Source organism: Syngnathus acus, chromosome 9, assembly GCF_901709675.1.
Source record: "Syngnathus acus chromosome 9, fSynAcu1.2, whole genome shotgun sequence".
Classification (NCBI taxonomy): Eukaryota; Metazoa; Chordata; class Actinopteri; order Syngnathiformes; family Syngnathidae; genus Syngnathus; species Syngnathus acus.
In genome coordinates, this window is record NC_051094.1 from 914263 (window position 1) to 938895 (window position 24633).

Genomic DNA, 24633 nt, shown 5'->3' on the forward strand with positions numbered 1-24633 from the left:
ATGGTGACATTTAACTCACCTTGACTCCCTTTGGTCCCACATTACCTATCGGCCCAGGTAAACCCTGAAAGTAAAAGAAAATGTAAAGAATGTGTGCTTGTGGTTGCAATCAGCGACATTGATCATCAAATGACAATAAGCAAAATGTATTCGACCAGATTTCCTGAGAATTTGCTGAAGAGATATTTCTGCGGATGTCAGCATTTTTAGCGAGATTTTTTTTAAATTTTCATCATTTATGTTTCTCCCAAAAAAATGGCTTAGTCTTTGTCTGTCTTATCCTGTGAACTCACATGGACCGGCAAATATGGATTTGCGATTACTCTTGAACGTACTTTTATAAACCGAAAAAACTTTTTTCGAACAAAAGGCCTGAGTGATGGGGAAACTCTGTATTGCAACTTGTACTTGGTGGTAAATTCATCATGGTAGACTCGATGGTTCTCTAAAAAGACACTTGGTCAAAGCTGCTACTGTAGCACGCACTCGTGATTGGTCTTTAGGGAATGGACTGTTTCTGACAGTTTTGTCATAAATGTGTCAAACCCGGAGAAGCTATGACACTTTCTCTGGCATGTTATGACCTCAAGTACTTATAGGCAGACATAAAGTGCATGTGACCTGTATTCGTCCCATAAAAATATCTTAGAGATGTGGCAGACTGTAAATCCACAGCATTCCGTTGGGATACATGAAGCAGCTTGATGAAATTGTTTGAGTATTTTGGCCAACGTTCAGCAGCGTTCTCGTTCGACTCGATGCCAGTGAAGGAAGCGGCGCGACGATAAAGTCCATCCGCCCGTGTGCGAGACGTGGACACTTCCCAGCCTGCGCGTGGTAGGGGGTGCTAAAAGCTCATCCATCAGCGCAGGGTAAGCAAGCGCCCGTAGGCGTCAAGACTTTTGACATCATAAGTGCTCTTCGGGAGGCAAACGGCGAGACCGACGCGTGAACTCCGAGATACGTTAAACATACAGATGGGAGAAATGAGGTTAAGTCAAGTTGAACAGGCGAGACGCAGTTAAACATCTTTGACTTTTGGCTCAGTCTGGACTCTGTGACCTGGAGACTTTCAAATTCCTCATTAGACAGATGGGCATCTCAGCTACTTTTGAATCATTTTGCTTTTTCTGGCATTCGCTCATGCCAAAAAAAAAAGCATTTTTTTTCTCCGTTATTTCTATTTTGGTCATGTGACTTGAAATGGCCCCTTACCAGTTTGGGGGGGGGTGTTGTTTTATGATGATATTTTGAAGGAATAAAAAATATATAAATAAAAAATAATAATCCAAATAAAAAATAATAATATAAAGACCAACATGCATGCAATTAAACTTCAAATGAAAAAAAAAGCTTAAATGAAAAGTACATTTAATTTGAATTCAAATTAAAAATCTCAAATTTCCTGTAATTTAAATCCACATGAATGATTTCCCTCGTGTGTTTCTGCGTGTGTGGCCCTGCTCAACCAACCCTGCAAGACTAGATTTACTGCACCTGCCTGCCAGGATAACCTTTGACCCCGGGACTTCCGTCTGCTCCCCGTTTGCCCTTGGGAGAGAAGCAACGAAACACAGATCAGCGCAAAAGAGGTACAAGTGTAGCAATGCACATGTGTTTTGAGTTGGCGGCAGTCATGGGATGGGAAAAAAACGGTCTTTTCAAATCAAAACAAATACGGCGGTTATGGCTAAACACGCAAATAGAATCATCAAAGTCGTGTTGTTTAGTCAAGCGAGTGTCACTGACGGCAAGCGTGCGGCGCCACACTTGAAGAGCTACTGCACCATATTTTGACATTTGCCAGTGAGAAGTGTCTCGATTCAGAGAGGATAGACACTGATGATATCAAATATGAGGATCATTTGAGGATAAAATATGAGGCGATGCTTTTGTATCTCCCTCCCTTGCATGATTTGTTTGTATTTGTTTGTGACGACATCATTTTCGATGCTACTCTGACACGTTCAAACATGCAGCAATGTCAGCTAGATGCGTTGATAATGTGCAATTCGTCTGTGCTACAGCCAGTTATTTATGATTAAAACATGAATATAAATATACATCGTAAATTAGCCCAATTCTCAAAAACAAGTTTGTAAATTCCAAAGATTACGGTTTACTACTACGTTCTAAACGCTTTCTTATTAAAAGACCACAAGTGGAGTGAGAACAAAATAAATTGTTCCAATAAAACAAGCAAAATGTTCATTTATTATATTTTTAAAAACAATAAACGCATTTGTGGGACGAGTACCAATCAACCAGCGGTCGACCACCATTCATTGTTAAAGAAGCTGCAATAAAACTAAGGAATGTTACAATTGGTAGTCAGTAGAGTCGAAAATCCATTGCGAATTTATTGTACACAAAAATACGCCACTTGTTATGGCTGGTGTCCGCTTGAAAGGGATTTGAACTCATGCACAACATCAGCGCTAAATTTGAGAACTAGCATGTAAACTGTAAAACCTACAGAACACATGCATAAATCAATCAATAAATCAATGGGAGAAATAGAAGACTAAATAAACACAAACAAACAAACAAACGTGCATCCAAAGTTAATTAGCAAGGAGCGCGCACAAGATTTGGGAGTGTGGGAGTGCAGCAAATAGCCTGGAGTGTCCAAAGCTGTTAGCCCACTTGTGCGCTTGCCAGCGACGTCTCTCTTTTCCGCCAAGATTCCTGAACAACCGATAGCTGATGTTTCGAGGTTAATATCCCCCCCCCTCGCATCCTGTTTTGGAACTATAAATACTCGATAAGACATCCCGATTCCACATTATCGGATGTCGCTATGAGTTATCCTGAATGATAATCCTCGAATTTTTCTTAAGTGACATTTCAAAAATGTTCCTAATGTGACACTGGTGCCACCTTGTGTTCTTGGTGCTGACGCCATTTTTTATGCTTTTTTTTTTTTTGGTTGTTCATATTGCAGAATTTGCATATGCTCCACCCACAAAAGCGCAAAAACAAACAAAAGTTAGCGCACATTTGGCAGATACGATCAGTTCAGATGTTAAAAAGTACTCACAGGTTCCCCGGGCAGACCAGCAGGACCAGGATGACCTCTTTGTCCCTGTTGACCAAAAAACAACCAGTTAGAATTTGGTGAGAAATTGAGTCCAACGATATGTGCGTGACCTATGCTCTTTGGAATTCCCTCATGTTGCTAATTCCTGATAAATGAAGCAGAGTACTGACAATAAAATATGCACTGATATGGCTTTAAAACCTGGCTCAGTCAGCCAGTCTCGAGCTCGGACTGCCTTGGAAACCAAAGCGTTTCTTGCAAGTCCCATCATGATCAGTTCAAACAGAAAAGTCGAAAATCGTTGAAGAATCGTTGAATTTTTAACAGTCAGACCACATTGAGGAGAACCAGAATGAGACCAAAACATTTTGTATCGTTTACATTTTCAATTGTTTACCGATGTTTGGCCACTTGTAAAAATTCCGATTCAGTTTTGGACTCTGGACCAAAAAGCTGATGTCATGTTCTTCTTTACGCCGATTCAACAGTAGTGCCGTCTACTTTGCTATCATTTGCTTCAAGACACCATTAAGTTACAGTCTATTCCGAACAAGTGAGCTCATTCCTAACAAATAATCAAAAACTGAAACGATGATAACGATCAAGTAACCATGTTGACAGCCCAAAAAAAAAAAAAAAAAGATTAGCGACTATCCAAACCCTTCACACGCTTTATTCTAATTCACAATCAAGGATTTGACAGGCATGTTTTATTTTTTTTTGCAATGTGCTTCGAATTAGCAATAAGTGGCCCAAAAAATCAAGGGAAGACTGAAAGACGGCCAAATAACCGCAATCCCGATCAGTCAGCAGACTTTAGTCCGCATAGAATAAGAAGTCTAAAAAAGAGCTTTGTTCGTCCTTTTTATGAGTCTTCAGACCACACAACAAAGCCACAACAACACAGTTTGTCCGGCAGACATTAAAAATATTTTCCATGAAAAAATATAGAACGAATTCCCGCTCGGTGAAGATCCCACTACTCAGCAAATTACATTTGTGTGTTATTTCACCACCAAGAAAGCGTAAGAGCTTCTTTTCCAGTGGTCCAAAATCGTCATAGCTGGCAAGAGAAGGAAAAATCACAGCAGCCCAGAGCTGCGAAAACTCGACTCAAGTGTCGCTTTACAGCGCTGACCGTCTCCTTGGCAACCTTCACATTCTCCCAAGAGACTGAGGGGCTTTCTCTGGCACTGGGACAGCCAGCTGACCAAAGAGATACAAAAATAATACAAATCATAATCGGCAAAAAATTCAACATAATAGAAAATGGATGGACGGGCTTATTGTATCCAAGCGTAATCAACATATGGAGGAGAGTGGCAAATGAACCATATGAGAGGCAGGCGACGTTTGAATCAAAAGCGCTGAGTCAGCTTGATTTTTGGTTGCGGGAATATGACCCAGATGATTTGTAAAGGAGTTAGTGGAGTGCAGCTGTGCACAAAGAGGTGCCTGATGGTCTTGAGTTGAGCCAAGGTGATTGCATCTCTATCACTTTTTAAATTTGCCATTTAGAGTTGCAGTATGAACATGTGAAAAGGTTTAACCCAGATGTGTCCCAACTTGAGCCAGACTGTCAAGACAACGCCCAGCGAGAGATGACCATAAACCATCAGGAAGTAGATCAGCGTTTTCCCATGACTACATGTTCTATGACTCATGAGGAAAGAAGATCTTTTTTTTTTCACAGTCGGCATTATTCGATTGCATAACACATTTCGATACATACTGTCATGTGAGCTTTTTTTCGCAGACCCCCCTCACCTGACCTTTTAGTTTATTGATAAGGAATCTTTGCTGCTTTCTTGCAACTTAACTCTAATCAGTTGTGAAACTGTAATGCCACACAAAAGCAATGTTTTGCCTTTGACTGTAGATCCCAGGAGATATACTCTTGCTCCACTAGTAAGTAAATTTAGGGTGGGTTCCTCCGAGGAAAAGCCGACACTGCCAGATGAATGTCAACAACTTTGGCCCTTTTTTTTCTTTTTTGCTGTTTCGAAGAATCGACATCAAAAACATCTGTGGAAAGTCTTGAATAATATATTATTATTCCTTTTATTCTTAATAATATTCCACCTGGAGCCAACTATTGTCGGACTCTTGGGGTTTCAGGGCAAAGGACTTTGTGTTGACCACTGCATTAGATCTGGGGGTAATTTTGCTAGCTAAACAAGGCTAATGTGATTTGGCAATGCATTTGTTGAGTGCCTTTTTTTTTTTTCTTTCTTCTTAAATATTTGGTTATGAAGACACTGCTTCGATGCGAATTGAGCGAAGAGGACCGCAAATATGCAAGTGCTTGAGAGCAGGTGTCCGCGTTTACAACTTCCTTTGCTGTCCGTTTGGGAAACAACTCAACGGATAACCTGGGGGAGCGGTTCGCCTTGGAAATCACTCTGGCTGTGCGATTCCAGAAAATACCAAAGTTTAGGGCCAAGGCCGAAATGCAAAGCACAAGGTCTTGAGCAGAAGACTTGGCTGCTCGTCATTATCACTGTTGACGCGACGGGGCAAACACACACAAAAATAGACTGAGGATTTTTTAGTTGAGCGGGTGCTATTGTCACTTGAGCGTCCATAACACGAGCTTCACTCTGCGAGCTTGGAATCTGACTTGCAGATGTTCAAACTACAGTGAATCCAGAACACAGGTGTGCTGCTGGATGCCTGCGTAGCTTTCCAGGCAATGGGCTAACATCCACTTTTTGGCTCTCAAATTGCCATTCCAGATCAGGGCAGGGAGGAGGAGGAGGAGGAGACTTGATATTCCGATGTCTGCTTAAAAGACAAAATATGGCACATATGGGCCTGTAACATATGACAGATGCCTTCCTGCTTGACTCAAGTTCACGCGCAAACATAAACAGATTGAGATGGAACAGATGGGTCCTACCTTTCGCCCGCACTGGCCAGGCGGTCCAGCATGGCCTTTGACACCAGGCTCTCCCTGCAAAAACAAAAGTGGGTCACACGTTCTTAGTCAGCGGCAGTAATATCAGTCGCTGGTTGCAGAGGATAAAGAATGTCTCCCTGAACTCATGCTTCAAGTAAACTCGCTCAGCCATCTGCGACCCTGATAATGCTGTATAAAATGAACGGATGGATTTTGGTGTCACTGAGGCGCGACGTACTTTTTGTCCTTCCGGGGCTTGACCAAGAGACAGTCCAGGATCACCTTTTTCTCCCTGGAAGAGAAGCATTGATTTGTTTTAGACGTTGCACTACACGCCAAAGGGCCCCCGGAACACTTTGTTTACATTCGCACTATCGGCAAGTAATGAGATCATCCTTCTTGTTGCTTCGTGTATTTACACAATCTCGCGGGCCATTTATGCCCTCCAGTAACTCGGTTTACACCGAGGAGTGACTGCGGAACATTCTTCTCCCTTTTCGGGCAGTGGGACCACTCGGTGCATTCTGGGTCAGCGTGCACATTTTTACTGCGAGAGCTCCGTTGGGGAAAAAAACCGAACATCACTGGCTTGGAGTACGTTTTCAACCAGAGCAGCCCGATCCAAGGTGGAACAAGTTGACACCGACGCCGTATCGTTGTATCAGCCAAGATTTGGCCATGGGACGTCGGTGGGAACTTTCTCCAGGTGGATTGTTTCAAAATGCGAGGAGCAAATCTCCAGCGCAGAGAAACATACTGTTCATACATCTTAGCCTGTTTTTGTTTAATTCCCAATCGATCATGTAACGATTTCAACACCAAATGCGGTGACTTCTTTCAATTCTACCCTCCAGGCGATATTCATCTCAATTTTCGTCTTGGTGTCGAATATAACGGTCAGACAGTTCACAGTAGTGAGTCAGTGAGTGAACATGGTTTTGTTGCAATTTATCCTCATTACAGCCAGATCAGATAACAGAGGCAAAACAAACCTCACAATCTACTTTTTGCTGGTTGAGTTGTGACGTGATGGCATGCGTTGATGGTGGCATAGGCGGTGGAAAACCGCCGCGGTTTAATACCTGACATAGAAACACCTCTCATTCCAGGAAAGTATCCCATACGCAAGTGACATCATCTTGACATATTATTCCTAGCAAGCTGCTCGCTTAACAAATCAAAGCTGGAACACATGCTGATGTCAAGCAATTGTAAATGAGTCTGGCCGCCGCACTTGAAACTGCTCGCTTCACCCGAAAGGGAACGAGAGGCTTTTGAGGAGGTCAGAAGACTTGTTCAGTCTGGAAGATTTGACCCCAGTGAGAGGAAGTGGACTCAATATGTACTCAATAACTACATCTTACGCATCTTTTTGTTTCATATCTGCCAAGAGCATTGCAGAGAATGATGGAGGGCTTTGTTTTGCACATTTCCAAACTAATTCAAGTCTGATTTTTGTCATGTAAAGTTAGGAAGTCATCAGTTGGGATGGATACGCTTGATCGATTTTCACTTTTGTGTCATTTTAGTCAGAGTATGACATTCGTTAGCCGGGCAAACATAGCAATTAAAAGGGGGACGTCATCAGCTTGGGGAATATAAAATGATTATTTTGTGACAATATGCACAAGAGTCGCTGGTAATGGCTGGAATGAGGTTCCCCAGGGTAGAAGTTGGAGCCCCCTGCAATTTGGGTCGGAGTCTTTTCTGATCTTGGGTTGATTGTCAACAAGCTGTCCTCACACAATGACCATATTTTTAATCATAAAAATGAAAATTTTGTGATGAAAAAAGGAAACCAAAAAGTGTATCCCAAAATAAAACAAAAACGTAGACTTCTCAATGCCATACCTTCCTTCCAGGTGGTCCGGATAAACCCGGGTTTCCATGTGGGCCGACAGGACCCTGAAAGCAAAGTAACCATACGTTTATAAGTTGTCCAACATGAAACACATTCTGAGATAAATAGAATTCTCAAAAGATTTTTTCCAATTGCCATAATACGTTACCTGTACAGTTAATAAAGCTTTTATGAAGACGACTGGCTATTTCTATTATTGTTTCCATTATTTCCATCCATCCATCCATTTTCTGAACCGCTTAGTCCCCACGGGGTTCGCGGGGGTGCTGGAGCCTATCCCAGCCGTCAACGGGCAGTAGGCGGGGGACACCCTGATCCGGTTGCCAGCCAATCGCAGGGCACACAGAGACAAACAACCATTTGCACTCGCACTCACACCTAGGGACAATTTGGAGCGCTCAATCAGCCTACCAAGCATGTTTTTGGGATGTGGGAGGAAACCGGAGTGCCCGGAGAAAACCCACGCGGGCCTGGGGAGAACATGCAAACTCCACACAGGGAGGGCCGGAGGTGGAATCGAACCCGCACCCTCCTAACTGCGAGGCGGACGTGCTACCCACCATTATTTCCTATGGGAAAAATATTTTGAATAAATCACAAGTCGTCCACTATCCCAGAATGGCCCTTAAAGTTCCACCATACGACTGCTAACACGTGTAGATGTATTCTTCCTTTTCCGGCAACTGTCTGGGGTCCGAGGCACGGCGACCAGGTCCTGGAGTTTACTTCCGGGTGTTCTGCGAGCCCTCATATGTCTCCCTCATGTCTCTCCTGCCGTAATGTCGGTTATTTTCCTTCCCCCTGCACTTTTCCACTGGTTAAACGGGGGTCCCGTGATGTGAAGGCCACTCATCCATCACATCATATGCCCCCCCCCCCTCCTCCAGTGGCAAAGTATAGACATGTGATTTAAAACCTGCTCGGTTATAATTCTTTTAGCGACTCCAAATGTTTTGCCGAAAGCGAGTCAAACCAGGTGGGCAGAAATGAAAATACATTTTTATCGTTTATGGGATCGTAAATTGATGCAAACTACAAAGAGGGGGGCCTCTTGGAAAAATAAAGCACCATAAGGGATCCCTAGTGTTCGAAAAGCGCTGACGAGGCAAAATCGTACTCATTCAAATATATCCCAACAGGAAGCCGCTGTATCTTCTGCCCGTTCTTTGACTTCTTTGAGCGTTTGCGACGCGCTCCGCACTGGAGGTAAAAGAAAAGGATCAGATTCCACCTGGGTGATCCTTTCCACATCTCTGTTTTTTATCTAACTTCACTTGTCAGCTTGTGGGGGAGAAGTCAAAGAACTCCAAAAGAACCTCCTGCCTTGCCTCTTTTCCCCCCACTCAAAAAAAAAAGAAGAAAAGCCCAAACCCTTCTTCCCCCTTGCAGGCGCTGGACATATGGAGACACTTAACAGAAGCTCATCCACAGATTTTCTTCTTCTTTTCTGTTTTTTATGCTCCAGATTACAACGTATGGAAATCATCATTGGCAGATAAGGAGCAAGAGAAACGGAGATACGAGCAGCCGGGCTCTTCTGATGACAAAACGCCAAGCTTGCGTTGGACAGACGTGCCTAAAGGTAACGACGTGACTTTGCGTTTTTGATGGACCATTAGTGCACAACAGACACACTCGCACCTGTTTTCTTCTGGCCTTAAAACACATCGACACCATAGTCACGACCTGATGAATGAACCTCAGAGTAGTTGCAACTGCAAAGACCTGCTGATCTCCAGACGGGGTCTTAAAACGCTTTTAATATGATGGAGACAAAGACTCTCTGTTGTTGAAAGGGCTCCACTGAGAAGATAGTTTCATGGGCAGGTGGAGTTCATTCATACACCCCCGCACTCAACACTACAAGTAGGACTTTAAAGTCCTGCACTTGTTTGCCATTCCGTTTGTTAGTTAGCTGGTTGGGAGCGGACAGCTGCTGCCCATGTCAGATTCTGGATGCCATGTGTGGTTCCGCATCTTGACTCAAACCACAACAATACATTTCTCGTATCAACACTCCTCTCAAATTCCACACTGAAACACAATGTTCTTCATTGATCAACTAGACCTTGACATAGGAAATCGCTCAGTATGCCCCGACATCACAGGGGAGTGTGTAAAGGCACATGGAAGTGATACACACACACACACACACAGCACAATTCAATGAATTTGTCCTTGAAGATCCTTCCGCAATGTCGGAAGTGCATACTCCAGACAAATGGAGACCACACAACACGGTGTCAAACTCGAGGCCCGGGGGCCAGCTACGGCCCGCCACATCAAATTGTGCATCAACTTTATGTGTATTTACTAAAATTCCAAATTGGCTTCACTTTTTTTAACATGTATCTTTTTAAAACAGTTTTCACTACATACACTCAGAATGGCCCGCGACAAAAAATAAGTTTGACACCCCTGTTAAGCATTTTGAGTAGAATATTTCATTCTGTGATAAAGTGTTCCCTTCACTCACCCGTGGACCCCGCTTCCCTTGCTTTCCTGGCAATCCTGGAAGTCCTTGAAAGCCCTGGAAAGAATGATGTCAGATTAATTGTAAATTCCTCTTTATGACTCTGTAAAGGTCCTCGTAAAATAATGCAACAGCAGGTCTATTCGTGTCGGATTTTTAATGAATGTCACATCAGCTATGACCAGTTCTTTAAATGCTGTTAAGGACCAGAAGGTAAAACTGCAGCTGGGTGAAATACTGGCAGGCCAGAAAATGTCTTATTAAGGGTGCAAGTGACCCTTACAAAGCCAATATTCCTCAAGCTAGTAAAGTCACTTGTGACATATAGAATTTGTGAGGCTACGCGCTTTAATGAAGGCCATTGGCAGGCTTTAAAACAATTTCATACATGGATTAGCAAGGCTCGCAAAGGTCAAAACTAATGAGGGATCTGAGGAACATGAGCTTGCTTGAGAAGTTAGCAGTGTTGGCTAGTTTTCCTTATGGCCCCAGCAATAACAAGAACAAGCTTGTTCTCGGGAGAATACAGCAGGAAGTCGTGCTCAATGAAATACACTTAGCATAAAACCAGAAAGGTTTGTTGTGTTGTTTAAAAGAGGCATTTTATGGAAATTGTATTCTTTCAACCAAAGCCCGCAGCATACGTGTGATTTGTCAAAAAGACTTCAGTAAATTTGGAAAAAATGAATTGTGAATGAAGACTTTAATTAGAATAAATAAATAATGAAAATAATAAGAATTATAATCAATCAATAAATAAAAAATATATAATAATAATAAAAAAAGATCTTTCCAAATTGACTGAAGAAATGGTGACCTGGACCATAGACAAAAAATACACGTAAACATGGGGTAGAACTTGTTAACTGAAAGGCCGGAGCCCATATTGGAACCCAAGACCTCAGAACTGTGAGGCGGACCACAACCACTAGTAGGCGATGCTGTTGTACGTAGTTACAAAGTCAGTTATCATCAATGAATTTCTTTGTTTTCGTCACTCACTGGGAGACATATTCGCTTGGTAATCTTATCGTGACATGATTGTGATTAAAGATGATGATAGGATATCAAAAACACGAAAAATAAATCAAAGTGTAGCGGTACGACTTCGGTAAGACTGCTGGAAAAAAACATGTGGAACAGTTGAAAGTCAGCCTTGACATTATTTTCTTTACGTCAAATTTACAACTTGTGAAATAGACACCGCGTCAAGAATTTTGTGGGACAAATTGTACAGTTGCCATGGGAATCTGTGTAAACGACATCAAATCACACGTCAGCGAGTGACACAGTCATGCGAAGCATCGGGAAGATGACCTTCACCACCCAAGTGATTGGCAGCGACTTCGACTCTCATTTAAATAGTCTGAGTGGCTCATAGAGCTGCGGTTTCCTTCACCGCCACAGAAGGAAAGATTTATTTCAAACCTTTTTTTTTTCGTGGGTCAAACATGTGCTAACGCACGGAAGGTCTCTTTGACAATGGAAAATGTGTGTAAGCATTTTGTGTTTTGCAGAAAGACAGTGAACAAGACTGCAATGAAACATGCTGACGCAGCTAAATGCTAACGCTGCAAAGCTAGGTCAGTAGCAAAAATATTCATATTTAATCTTTAATCTAAACTCCATATGCTAAGTAGCACTTTTTAATATCAAACGTATGACCAAATAATATCCATTTAGTCTGTAGTCCAAAGCAAAATGAGCACCGGAAACTAAATCCATGTTTTCAGTCTGCTAAAGCTAGCTAAAAATGAATCAAGGGTTGGTATGGATTTTTCAGTGGAACTGGTTAATTGTGCTTTTCTTCTAATATCGGGGTTTTGTCTAGCAGTCAGTCAGAAGAATCTGGGACTTCAGCACCGGCCACTGAGGTAATAGACTGTTTCTAAAACCACCTATTTCTAGCATGGCTAAAATGCAGATTTGATGTAAGAACAATAAGCTAAAGTCAGGGAAAGTGGACATTCTAATTAGGATTTATCAACACAGAGATTCCAGGTTTACAAAACCTAAAACCCTAGAGACATACGTATTTAATATCCACGTCAGCAGGAATGAAGCCACGAGCTCAGCCTTCCGTACAAATGAGAACCAAAATCGTATTAGGGATTAGCCCATATGCGTACGGCGGCCAAGAGTTATGAAATGGTATAATTAATCATAATCGTTTGTAAAATAAACACTGCATTGCTGACAGAACTGTACCAGGAACTCTCGCACGCAAGTTGGAAAGAACCGACTTATCGTCTACACACTCACCGGAGGCCCTGGCTCTCCTTTAAGCCCAGGTGGTCCTGCCAAAAGTGAGACGAGGGTCGGTTCCAGGTCGAATGTTTGGAAGTCATCTCCGGCTGCAGGAGTGACAGGAATAACGGGCATGGTTTGGACATCCTGCACGATGCTTACTTGAGGATCATTTTTTGGAGGCGCGTCGGTGGATAATTGCTGGAGAAAGTCGGATCTCAAGGAGGACGTCTCTGTGGATTCGCTTGTGGTCTGAAGTTTAGTCTCCGATGGTCTTGTAGAGGTCGGTACATCCGCCAATCCTTGGCCCTCTCTTTGCTTTGTGTCGGCGGTGGTTTGCAAAGGTAATTCCCATGTCGGTGGTGTCGGACTGGTCCAGAGAGACGTGGTCACAGTTTCTGTGGTTTTCCCCAACCCCGGAAGGTCCACTTGACTGCCGGCAACAGCGGGTTCAGGGGTCCAAGACATGGATGTGTCATTCCCAATTAGCAAATCATCTTTTGGGCCAAAAACGGATCCCTCGGCTGAGGAGGTAGTAGGTTCCGGGGATAACGCCAGCGCTGTTGTATGACTTGCGTTTGGATGGATGAAAATGAGAGGTAGCAGGGGTGCGAAGACAGGCCGATACGTGTCGGCTTCTCTGCAGTGTTTCTTAACGTAATCGCAATAGTGACGAGCCGCCTCCGCTGACGGGTAGATATCGAACTGGCAGATGGCGCCTTCAAAGGGCACCGCGTTGTGGTTCGTTTTGCCCAGGACAAACGAGCCCTCCAGAGTAAGCCTTTCCTTCTTTTTGGATTGAAAATCTCCATGGAGGCTTTTGTTCCCGCAAGAGGTGTGCAGGGACACCCGCTGACCTCGGAATCCCAAGGCCAGACTGTGCCACCGGCCGTCGTGAACGTCATAGTCGAACGCCACGGTGTTCCTGTGGCCCGCGTAAACAAGAAGCCGACCCGGTGTGAACTGCACACCGAGTTGCACTTTCCCTCTCTTGGACACGACGGCGAAAAGAAAGGCGCTGTTGACGCGGTGGACGGACAGACTGAGAATCAGGGAGAGATTGGCGCTGGTGAAGGAAGCCGGGATGACGCTACGCAAGGGCACCTGGATGTGTGCCCTCGGGGTGAGAATAACTCCAGACTTGAAGGGGATGATTCCATTCGGGACTGATGGAGCGCTCCAAGATGTTGACCCGCCTGACCTTTGCCCAGAGAGACCCAGCTCCTGCAGAATATCTACGTCTTCAAAACATACAGAGGAGAAGTCAGCAACCGCAAGCATTACACTGGAACATCACAAGGGGGGGGAACTTTTGTTTATTTAGGTTGCGTGCACAGAATACGACATGATTCTGCAACTCCACAAAACATTTTGTTGTTCAGACTATAAAAGTTACATTTCCAGCATCTCGATGTTCAACTTAAGGAAGAATTTCAAATATCATTCATATAACCACTGCGGTGGGGGGAATCATGTTATTTCTTCACCAAACCTAACGTCTAAACTGCCAGAAAATCTGATTTTCATTTCAAGACTGAGGCATCAATCAGTACTGTAGTCAAAGGTTTGACATAAAAAAAAAAAAAAGTCTCCTCCGTAGAAGTGCAGCCTCTGGTGTGGCGCTGTCAAACAAAGGCGCTGTGTTTAGCTTCAAGAGGTCGGAAAATCATCCAGGGCCAATCAGCTCATCTTGGATACTGTACGCTAATCCGCTCAGTACGTGCGGTGGCGAAACTCCCGGCTTATATAAAGATCTCAAATATGCATGGGGTTTCTCTCCACAAAATGCAAGGGATAAGCTGCTTTAAAAAATAAATTCAGAGCTGAGCAGAGCAGAGGAGAAATAAATGTAGGCCTGGGAGAAGGGGGGAGGCGGGGTCGGGAATCAGCCCCACGTTAAAAATACATAAAGCTGAGAAGAAACATCTTCCCAACAAATCACAGATTTTAATTGTTAATATTCAAATCAGTGTGTTCTTTTATCTAATGCTCCCTCATGTACTTTCACAGCTTTACTGAAGATGAAAGCAGACTGCCTCAGGCTTCCTTCCCACAAGCGACAAAAAATGTCTGCTAAAAGCAGCCAACTAGCAAATTTGACTTGAACCCATCCACCGTTTTCCATCGCCTTTGTCAAAAGAGATATTTTTAGGAAATACTCACTTTGGCCCAGTGTGAGAGAGCAGGTACAACAGAGGATAGTCCAAAGAATCAGGACTCTCCTAGGACACACACAAAAAAAAAAAAACATTTGAATCCAAAACATTCATGTTTCATACTGAAGTCATCTTTTATTAATATCAACAGTTGCTACGGAGGTGATAATGGCAGTGCTGGCTTCACACAAATGATTTGTTTTTTCAAGCTTTTCCATTCCCATAATGTGGTTGTGTGTGGCTTGCTAACGGCGCTTGTAATACAGGAAGTTTATTACGGTTGTGGTTTTTCCCAGAGAGCTGCTGTAAACCGGCGGTCAAACCACTCCACTGACATTACTCAGGACTCCCCCCCTCCCATCCTCCCCCCTCCTCTCTCTCTCTTAGATATTAAAACAAAAAAGATAAGTGGGTGTGCACTCGGCTCACACTGTATGTACAGTAGTGTACACTACTGATGAGTGCGTACATATGATGCAACACTGCTTTTTTTTCTTCTCTCTATCTCTCCTCCCTTTTTGGGGGGAGAGAGGGGGGGCAACCAATAAACAGAAGATGATGCACTAGCGTGGGAGGAGAGATGAGGAGGGCTTGTCTCCTCCTCCTCTCATCCATCTTTTTTGAACACCAAATCACAGTTCAGCTGCCAAAAGGGGACGATGAAAACTTTTTTCCACTCTGTGCAGTTGTTTAAATCCTATGAGTTAATCGAGGTGGCTGGCGGTGTGTTCATTAGGTTGGTTTTATCTCATGCGAGCAGAAATAAGATGCAAAAGTGAGACGGTGACTCACCCCCCGGCTCCTTTGAGTTCGGAGTGCGGGGCATTGTCCGGCTCCATAGCGGTTACTTCATTCTTTCTTGGGGGGCTTCACTCCTGTCCGGATGAGGAAGAGGCGCTCTTTCCATCCCGGGTTGCAACTATTTTCCAAGTTCTTTTTTTTTCCCCTCTCAAATAAGAAAGTGATTTAAGGTTCCAAGTCAAACGCAGTCTGTCATTGTCTTCCACCTGCGCGTGTCTTCCCAAATCCTTGCAGCATTGCGCGCGTCTGTGTCTATATGTGTTGTGAGCGTGCAGACTTCCCGAAAATGAAAGTTTCTTGCGTGAGTGAGGGGGAGAAGAGAAGGAGGGGTGTGTGTGTGGGGGGGGGGGGATGCCTCCCTCTGTCGTGCTGTGGAGCTGCAGCAGGGACTTGAAGGTGTGTCCTCCTCCCTCCCTCCCTTCCTCCCTCCCAAACTCTGTGTGCAGCCCCCTCAAACTCCTCCTGGGGGGCTCCTCTTGCATGCGTGAGTGGAGCTTTACAGGAAGGATTTAGGGGATCGTGACAATGAAAGAACCCCCAACATACACAATCAAGTTAAAGAGAAGTTAAATATTAGTGTTTCAATGAAATAAGTCCTTTATTAGTGACTTTGGGCCATTTCAACATGGCAGGACATTTTAAAAATGCACATGTTGAGTGTATAAATGAAATTGTAATTGTCCTGGGACGAGATGAACTGTTGATGTCGTAAAGGGGATTCCTAAATGTTATTTCAAGGGAGGGGCAGCCAGTGTATAGTTATTTAAGAAAATTCAAAGCAAAGTGGAGAAATGAAAAGTTGTTTACTAACATTTTACTTCTAAAAAACATTATTTTTATTTTTTTTATATATATGTTTTGTGCATATTCCTTCCAATCAGCTAGTCATAGTTTGAAAACGTGACAGAAAGCGACCTAAAGAGCCAAACGCATATTATTGCCTTTGCCATATGTTATTTTAGCTTTCACTGAACAATGTTAGTGGTTGAGTTTAAGAGCAATTCTGACCGCAGCTGTATTTTTTCTGTCCAAACCTTCTACATCCTGCACTACAAAACCACAATTTCCCCAAAATGTCCATCTTGATACTTAAAACAAGACCTTGAAAATGGATTACCTTCGTGAATTTATATGAATGAGTCACTTGGCCAATCTAATTCAAGAGAACATTTATTTGTCGTGTGAAGAGAGAATTCTGGTTTTAGTTGTAGGTACATATTTTGAGAACTATAATAACCTTAATTGTTAATAACAAAAAAAAGTATCTTAATTGCAGTAAAAAGCAGTTGGGTGCTCTCTGGTGGGTGAAAGGACAAATGACAGAAAGGTGAGAGAGATTTTATGTACAAGCCACTTAGAACGTAATCACCTCAGCAATCTTCAACTCATGGCTCGGACACATCATTTGTAACCCCGACCGACCAGACAGACAGAAACGTATATAAACACTCGCTTTGAGGTCAGGTCCACTTGTGTCATATTCATCTTGCACCACCGTTTCAAAAGTGACATCACGAGGTGTCAACGTATGGACAGTCTATTGATGGCAACTTTCTTTCCAGAACACGTCGCAGTGACAGAGACGTGTTGCAGGCCCGCTCGTGTACTGTGAAATTCCTCCGCGTGGAGAAAGTCCTCATTGACCTACGTTGACAGCCAGCGTCCGAGGGGAAACCCAACAGAGCGTCGATTCAGCTGCCTGCAACTGGATCCCGCCGAGGGCCTGGCCCCACCCCTCGCCTCGCCGTGCACCCATTGTGATCCAGGAAGGCGGACCGAGCCTGTCGCCTTCAAAGAACGCCTCCCATGACCCAAGAGAGATACTCGACGGGCCTGTGATGGACGAGGTACTGGAAAATAGTATTTTCATTTTGTGGCTTCCTAAGTGATTTTTTTTTCTCCTTACTTCATTGGAACACAATGACGGGTTGTGCATTTGGTACCTGGAACTGATCCAACTTAACCCAGCAGCTGTAGAAATCAATACAATACAAAAAGAACGGATAGCTTACTTTCGCTTCGCATTCATTTGAATGTAAACAAAAAAAATTGCTTTGACCTGCAAATATTTTCGTATCAGAGACACTTAAGTTTATAAACCAAGGCTCTACTCGCAAGTTACTCGCAAGTTGAAACAGTTCACGGTCCTTTTGAAAAACAGTTCACAGAAGACTGACATCTGTTTTTGAAAAGTTGAAATGTGCAGAATATTAGGAACACTTCCTGACTGCTCATCCTTGATTTTTTTTATAGTTGTTTTACTGCAGCAGGATTGTGTTAGCGTAATCGGTCACACAAACGGGGGACCGTGCACCTGGGAAAAAAACATTCAAGGGGTCAGCGAGTTGGATGCCTTGCTCATGGTAAATGGCCGTCTGAGTTTTATATTTTTTCCATCGCATTATTTTTAGTTTGTTGGGCACTAGTTTTGGCGAAACACTCAATTAGCCTCGCAGCTGCTCGGCATACATTGAAAAGTTCTTCCTTCCTTCGACGTGGCTTGACCTCAACTGCACAACACAAAAACAGGACTCATTCTGTCCCTATTTGATGAGCAGGTTCCAAAATGTACTTTGCATGTGTTTCCTGCCGTCAGTGTTAGAGGGGGGTTGTGGTCTCATGCGTATCATCTCGGTGGTCCTCGGCTTGACATCTCTTTCATGTTGGCCCACGGGGGCCAGCTTCCATCTAACCCAAGTGAAAAAACATTGACTGCAACCCAAAACTCTCCAGGGAAGAAAACAGATATTCAATACGAGTGCCATTGTTTTGTTTTCTCCCCACACGTCACACTAATTCATGATTCCATCCAAAAAGTAACTACCGTATTTTCCGCCCTAAAAGGCGCACCGGGTTATAAGGCGCACCTTCAATGAACGGCCCATTTTAAAACTTTGTCCATATATAAGGCGCACCGGATTATAAGGCGCATAAAATAGAAGCTATACTGCATCAAACTGAGGTTGACTAGGGTTGCGGTATGCATCCACTAGCCAATAACCAACGAGCCCTCTGTAAACAATCGCGTTTCTCAAACGATCTCCTATAAAATGATCAGAACTGACTAAAGTTCGATCTAACGCATTGGTACTACTTACCTATGTTTCCCTTCCATATCGATCCGTAGATTTACTCGAAACATTAACAGAGCAGCCTATTTTTAAATGAAATAGCCTCGCGGGTACAACAGCTATTCGGTGACGCCCCCTGACTACAGTTGCCGTAATGTTGGGAAGCGATGCGACCTTGTAATTTACTAGTCGTACTAAAACGTACTGAAACATTTTGGCAGAGCACTGTGTACAACCAGTATGGATCAACAAATTCATCAATTGATCCATATATAAGGCGCACTGGCCTATAAGGCGCACTGTCGGCTTTTGAGAAAATTTTAGGTTTTTAGGTGCGCCTTTTAGGGCGGAAAATACGGTAGTTACTTTTCAAATCAAGTCATCAGAGTAACTCAGCTTGTTTTTCCACAGTAACTATGGCAACACTGGTGCTGAAGTTTTTTCCCACCTAGGTGGAGGTCTGCACTTTTTCTTCGTCCACGTCTGAAATTAGGAGAAGAAGAAGAATCCGTTCCGTTCGGCCGCTGATGGAAACTCTGGTCTTCTAAACACGCCGTCTTTTGTCTGTTTCGGGGCCTTGTGATTGCATGGCAGCCACGAAACAGCTGGCTCCAATAAGAGCGTGCCCCCCGGTGCTGTTTACTCGTTCCTTACGTACGTTACAACAGGAAATTGAACATCAGTCCACCATGACTTAATTTAATAGTGGGTTTTGCTTAAAAGCGCTGCTGCGCCCAGATGGAACATTTGAGTTGCTTTGAATGGTTGATTAACTGTCGCTAATGACGTGCCGTTGTTGAGTCTGGTGAAGCGAGTCCAAAAAAAAATGTCGTCTGATATGTCAAATTGGAAATGTGACGTTAGTCTAATAGTGGATGATGGATATTAGCATTTATTTATGATAGCAATGTTTGATATCACTTTTAAGATGGATACTAGTACTCAATTATTGAGTAGTAGCTACTTGAACTGATACTAAGTACCGATACCACTCGTATTTTCCCCCCAAAAAACTTCTTCTAATTTAGTTCCTGCTCGTAAAGCGGCCACAAGAGGCCGGCCGATTCAGGTATTGCCCGATAGTACCGATCCCGTGAAATAAGGCTGGTATCGGTACCGGTATCAGTAGTCACCCATCCTGAATTCATGATATATAATTTAAAAATTTCTAACAGCATAATATATACCTTAAAAAAAAAAAAAACTAAACTTTTGGGGGTGAAATTCTCCATTTTGATGAAACTGTCAAACTAATTTGAAAACAAGCTGTAGAGCCGGCAGTCATACTTGGATGGCGTATTTCCCGAACGTCTGGAATGGTGATGAAGATATAACAGGCTGTGTTTGGTCATTAGCACTCTTTTTGTATTGGGTGTGAAGCTGCACACTAAAACCAACATTTGTTGGTCTGTTCGAGCCATCAGTCATCTGAGACCCAATTCTCACATTTCCTTTGCTGGGCTGAGTCAGGCTTGTCATTTCTATCCACTATGAAAGTGGTAGTCACGATGTTTCCTTCTAATAAACGGGAAAGCATAGGTCCTTATTGTCAAGCGTTCACACCCCCGTGGAGCGGCGGGGAGACGGAAACTGCTGCCAAGTCAGAAGCATTGTTGCGCTGACATTTGCACGGAGGATCAAACCGCTGATGAGTAATCCATATTGAAAAGCTCGCCGTGCTGCCAAATGTCAAACGGCAGCGGGGGCTATTGTTAGCCCAGCCAACTCTCAAGTATCCATTGGCCGTCGTCACAATGCCGTGTCACGTACTGTATGCGGCCATGCGGCTTGCGCTCGACACGTCTGGGTTTATTATGACAACAATCCGGGATGGACCTTTACTGGCTATTATATGATATGATATTATAACAGCTAATCAAATGTCCTTTAATAACGTTAACGCTAGGTACCGTTTCAGATCGCATGTCATTTTTAATTCCACCATAACTGCACCAACCGAGGCCTTGCAGAGAACTGTTGTTAATGATGCAATCTAGTGAGGATAAAGAATATATGCCAATGGGTATATTGTCATGTTGCTTGCCTGCTTACAGGGGAAGCCTTGTTCACTTTTCAATACGATAATATGCTGTGTGCACCCACAGGAGTCGAAAGACGGTATTCAGATTATTATTGCGCTTGTGGAATTTAACCTAAGCAGCAAAATCCACCCATTTTCAACCATCTTAGGGGGCGGCCATTTTGCCACTTGCCGTCGACTGAAAATGACATCACAGTTCCTCTGGTTGTTCACAAATGCGATTCTTCTTGCCATCATACTGAAAATATATCATCTTAAATGAATCTTGCATCGTCAGCACAATGCGTTGACTTACGGTTGTGTTGGCGCGAGCGAATGACACACCAATCATTTTCTCTGTTTTAGCTTTTGTGCGTGCATGACGCTGGCTGCGTCTATAAATTGCCGGGGCATAGAAAAGCAGGATCTGTTATGTGGAGATCCCAAGGCAGTGCTACATCTCGCACATCTGGAAAGCCAAATTTCATACGGCGCCAAGCTTTTTCCACCCTCGCATTTGTTCCTGTTTACTGATCCAAATCTCACAATAAAGGCTTCAAATTGAACTTTTTGTTCCTTCAAAGCACCGCACGCGCTTCATTCTAATTACACAGCGCCGAATACTTTTGCAGGCTTCGTTGCATCTGTCGCACCGGACGACGTCTGGAAATGGACCCAACGGAAGGTCCGCTTTTCCCACCTGGCCTTCCTCAAACACACCAACTCTATTTCTGAATGTTGCTGTTCTATTTGTGTTTGTTACCTGCCGACCGGGCCTCTGTTGACGTCCTCCGTCTCGGCCCTCTTTGGTGCTAATTTAAGTAGCGAGCCCGCGGGACCTTGTATGTCGGCGTGGGATTGCTTTAGAGGTCCAAAGAACCATATGTTCTTGTTGAGCTGCGTGGTCAGACTGAATGCTAGATGTCAAGGTTAATTTCTTTCTTCAAACCGTAGCTTGATGTATTTTTCACGCGTGTGACGGAACAAATAAGATGCGGCAAGGCAGCCTACGAGGTCTCAAAGGTGAAACTCTCTGGCAAATCTGTAAATTCCTTTCCACACTGAAGGCCTTGTTTTTTTGGACCTGGAAAGCAAGCGAGCGGGATTTGTTTCCAGCCGGCTAAAGATTACACGAGTGGGCGGACAATGGGGGTCAGTGATCCTGATGTATTTATATGTAACAGAGACGGGGCGCTATCAAAGGAGAATGTGAATTACAGCTCCGCCGTCGCTTTGTCGGGCACAAATGGGCCTGTTGAGATTCTCGTAGATCAACAGCCAAACCAGGCGGTAAACGTCTGGCCGCATTGCGCTGAAGGCAAAAAAAAAAAAAAAGCGTAAGCAGCTGCGTGGAGTTTTAAATGAGGACAACTTGGACAGATGTTATCTTCAGGTGTGCCCGCTTTATTTATCCGTCATCCTCGGAGAACATCTTTCTCGGCGCTCCACGGCGAAGAAAGACCATCAGATCAAATCTAAGGAGGATTGATTCCAGCGGACTTCACCGTCGAGACAAGGCGATAATCACCGGAATGACAAGCTTTGATCACAAATCTTTTTCTCTCACAGTCGAGAGAACAATCAACGTCGTCATTTTTTGCATTGTTCATCGCTAAATTGATCTCATTTTCCTTTCACCTCTTCTCGTATCCTCCGCATGAGCCCAGAGCTGATGTTGTTCTCGGCGAGACTCAGATGCCTCATGGGAACGTGGCCCCTGCAAAGTAAAGCCTCCACGAGGTCGTTTCCTCCCACGTCCGTGACGTGGTTGCCATCCAGATCCACCATCTGCAGACGGGCGTTGGATTTCAACACGTCGGCCAGCAGCCTGACCCCGGGGTCGCCCAGGTTATTCTCGTCTAGAATGATGTGAGTCAGCCAGTCGTTTCCTTTGAGACTGTCGAAAAGTTCTTTCCACGCCGCCAGATCCGGGCCGCCGGTTTGAGCTAGACCTAAATACTGCAGGTGCGAGTGCTGCCTCATGTAGGACGCCAGAACCTTCAGCCCCACCCCGCTCAGGTTGTTTCCCCCAATGTCCAGTTCCACAAGTGAAAAGAAGTTCTCGCCAGTGCTGAGGTTGGCAGCGGCGGCTCTCGATGTTTGCTCCTGTAGCTCGGCTATGCCGCTCAGGAGGGCCAGTGCGCCATCATCGCATAGTCTGTTTCCAAACAAGCTCGAGAAGGGAAAAGAAATGGTGTGATCTTGTTGTTAGCAAGAAAATCGGTTTGGAATAAATTCCCACACCCTCCCACAAATGTACGTTCTGGATTACAGCCATAAACGGGGCCTTTTTGGAGTCCCTGGTAATTGTTTGGCAGCTGGAGGTCACAAAATCGATTCGAAACATCAATCGGCAATTGTTTTAATCATCGATTAATCGGATCCATTGTTTCACTTAAAACTGGGCCTTTCAACAGTTATCTGATTTCTATGTGTTTAGTATTTTTTCATCACAAAGAAAACAAAACCAAATAAACAACAATAATAAAACCCTTGACTGCAAAATAAATATGATCCGATTAATTGATGGAATAATCGATTCTCAAAATAAGATTTAGGGTTCATATCTTGGCTTTTTCATGTTTCCCCGTCTTTTCAGGTGTTAGCACTTACTGTAAACTTTTGACCTGAGGTTTCACCTTCAGGACGTCCAGCAGAATGCAAGCCCCGTCCGGGCCAATGAGGTTGAGGTTAAGGTTGAGCAGAGCCACCTCGGACGAGCTGCTCTTCAGAGCGTCTGCTACAGTGAGCAGAAGCTGGTCCGTCAGGTCGGTGTTCCTGAGAACCAACTGCTCCACCTCATCCGATGTGCTCAGCACTGCGATCATGGCTTCCAGCTATGGCAACAAACCGGGAGAAATTCACGGCAATATGTGAATGGTGTCATTTTTCAGAAGCGGGCTGCTGAGCTGTTTCATATCGTCATAAGCTCTTGGGGGAATTAGAAGCCAGCTCGAAAGATTTCACCATGCAGGTCATAGTTCCCTGGAGGCCAAGTTATGTCATCTGACTTCCAATCAATTAACCGCAGGGTGAAAAATCATTTTCTTGCATTTGCAATTACATTTGGACATCTTTCAAATTCGTGGGAGAAATTTCTCATTCATTTTCCAGAAAACAAAAAAAAGCACATCAATCTATTTCCGAATGCATAAGAAACAATTTGAGAGGCAAAAACGATCAACGTTTTTTTTTTTTTGCTCCAACTGTAAATGCTGCATAGACTCTAGTTTCTGGTCATTCATATTAATATACTGCCCCCTATTGATGCAAGAAATATCAAATCCTTGTGGCTGCACCAGCAGCAGTCATCTTACTTACTTTCTTTTTCATCCCCTGAGTAGAAAATGAGCAAACACACATACTATTTCATTTCCATCCATAATAAATAACACATTTACTTTTCTAAGCACACCTGCGCTTGCAGGTCTCCATTTTGAAGCGTCTTCTCCTCTTCCCCCTCGCCATCCTGGTTTTTGTCGGGCTCCCTATCTGCTCGTAGGATGGTGTCGCTCTCTTCGCTCTGCTCCGCATCGGAGCTGGGCTCGGCGAGGCCCGACGCCAGTCTCTTCTGGAGCCGACGCCTCTGTAGCACTTTGCACAAACAATGGGTTATTGTTAGCGCTATTCAAAAGCGCTAGAAGGTGTCTCCAAATTGTTGCTAATGTCTTTGATTGTTCCATTGTGAACCTTCTCTCCCTATTATGTAAATCACGGCGGTGTCACGCTGCAGCTCTTTCCACTTGGCTGCAGTTTCCTCGCTCACTGTTTGCTTGGAACCAGTTGTGCTTGCTTGGGCTCTTCTCCAGTTCGCTGCTCATCCGCACATATTGTTCCTCGAAGTCTGTCTGTCCATCCCCAGCTCTGCTTTTCCTATTTGACTCCCTGGCTTTCTCCCGTTTCTGCTTCGTCAGGACTTCCTCATCCTGAAAGCAGTCTTGGAAAACAAAACCAATGTTGATCTTTGGTGTCTTATCCCCACAATGACAGTTAAATGCAAAAAGCGTATAAAGGTTGGTCAAGTCCGGTCTCACCGAGTATATCAGCCGTCTTGTTGATGTTCGG

General features: G+C 44.0%; 2 protein-coding genes across 2 annotated transcripts in view; both read right to left on the minus strand.

Annotated features, from left to right (window-relative positions):
* Positions 1-15785, minus strand: part of LOC119126942 (collagen alpha-1(XXVII) chain B-like) — a 33671-nt gene extending 17886 nt beyond the window's left edge. The window contains exons 1-10 of the mRNA XM_037258529.1: positions 15469-15785; positions 14684-14742; positions 12536-13761; positions 10277-10330; positions 7791-7844; positions 6178-6231; positions 5940-5993; positions 3041-3085; positions 1498-1551; positions 20-64 (exon numbers count right to left, since the gene is read on the minus strand). Of these exons, the coding sequence (XP_037114424.1) occupies positions 20-64; positions 1498-1551; positions 3041-3085; positions 5940-5993; positions 6178-6231; positions 7791-7844; positions 10277-10330; positions 12536-13761; positions 14684-14742; positions 15469-15515 (1692 nt within the window). The 5' untranslated portion in view covers positions 15516-15785. The remainder of the gene's footprint in view (positions 1-19; positions 65-1497; positions 1552-3040; positions 3086-5939; positions 5994-6177; positions 6232-7790; positions 7845-10276; positions 10331-12535; positions 13762-14683; positions 14743-15468) is intronic.
* Positions 15786-21973: 6188 nt separating this feature from the next.
* On the minus strand, positions 21974-24475 carry LOC119126946 (NLR family CARD domain-containing protein 3). Its single transcript, XM_037258533.1, has 3 exons — positions 23984-24475; positions 23182-23405; positions 21974-22741 (listed from the first exon to the last, which is right to left on the minus strand). The coding sequence occupies exons 2-3, from the start codon at positions 23394-23396 to the stop codon at positions 22192-22194; spliced, it is 765 nt and encodes a 254-aa protein (XP_037114428.1). The 5' UTR covers positions 23397-23405; positions 23984-24475; the 3' UTR covers positions 21974-22191.
* Between the last annotated feature and the right edge of the window lie 158 nt (positions 24476-24633).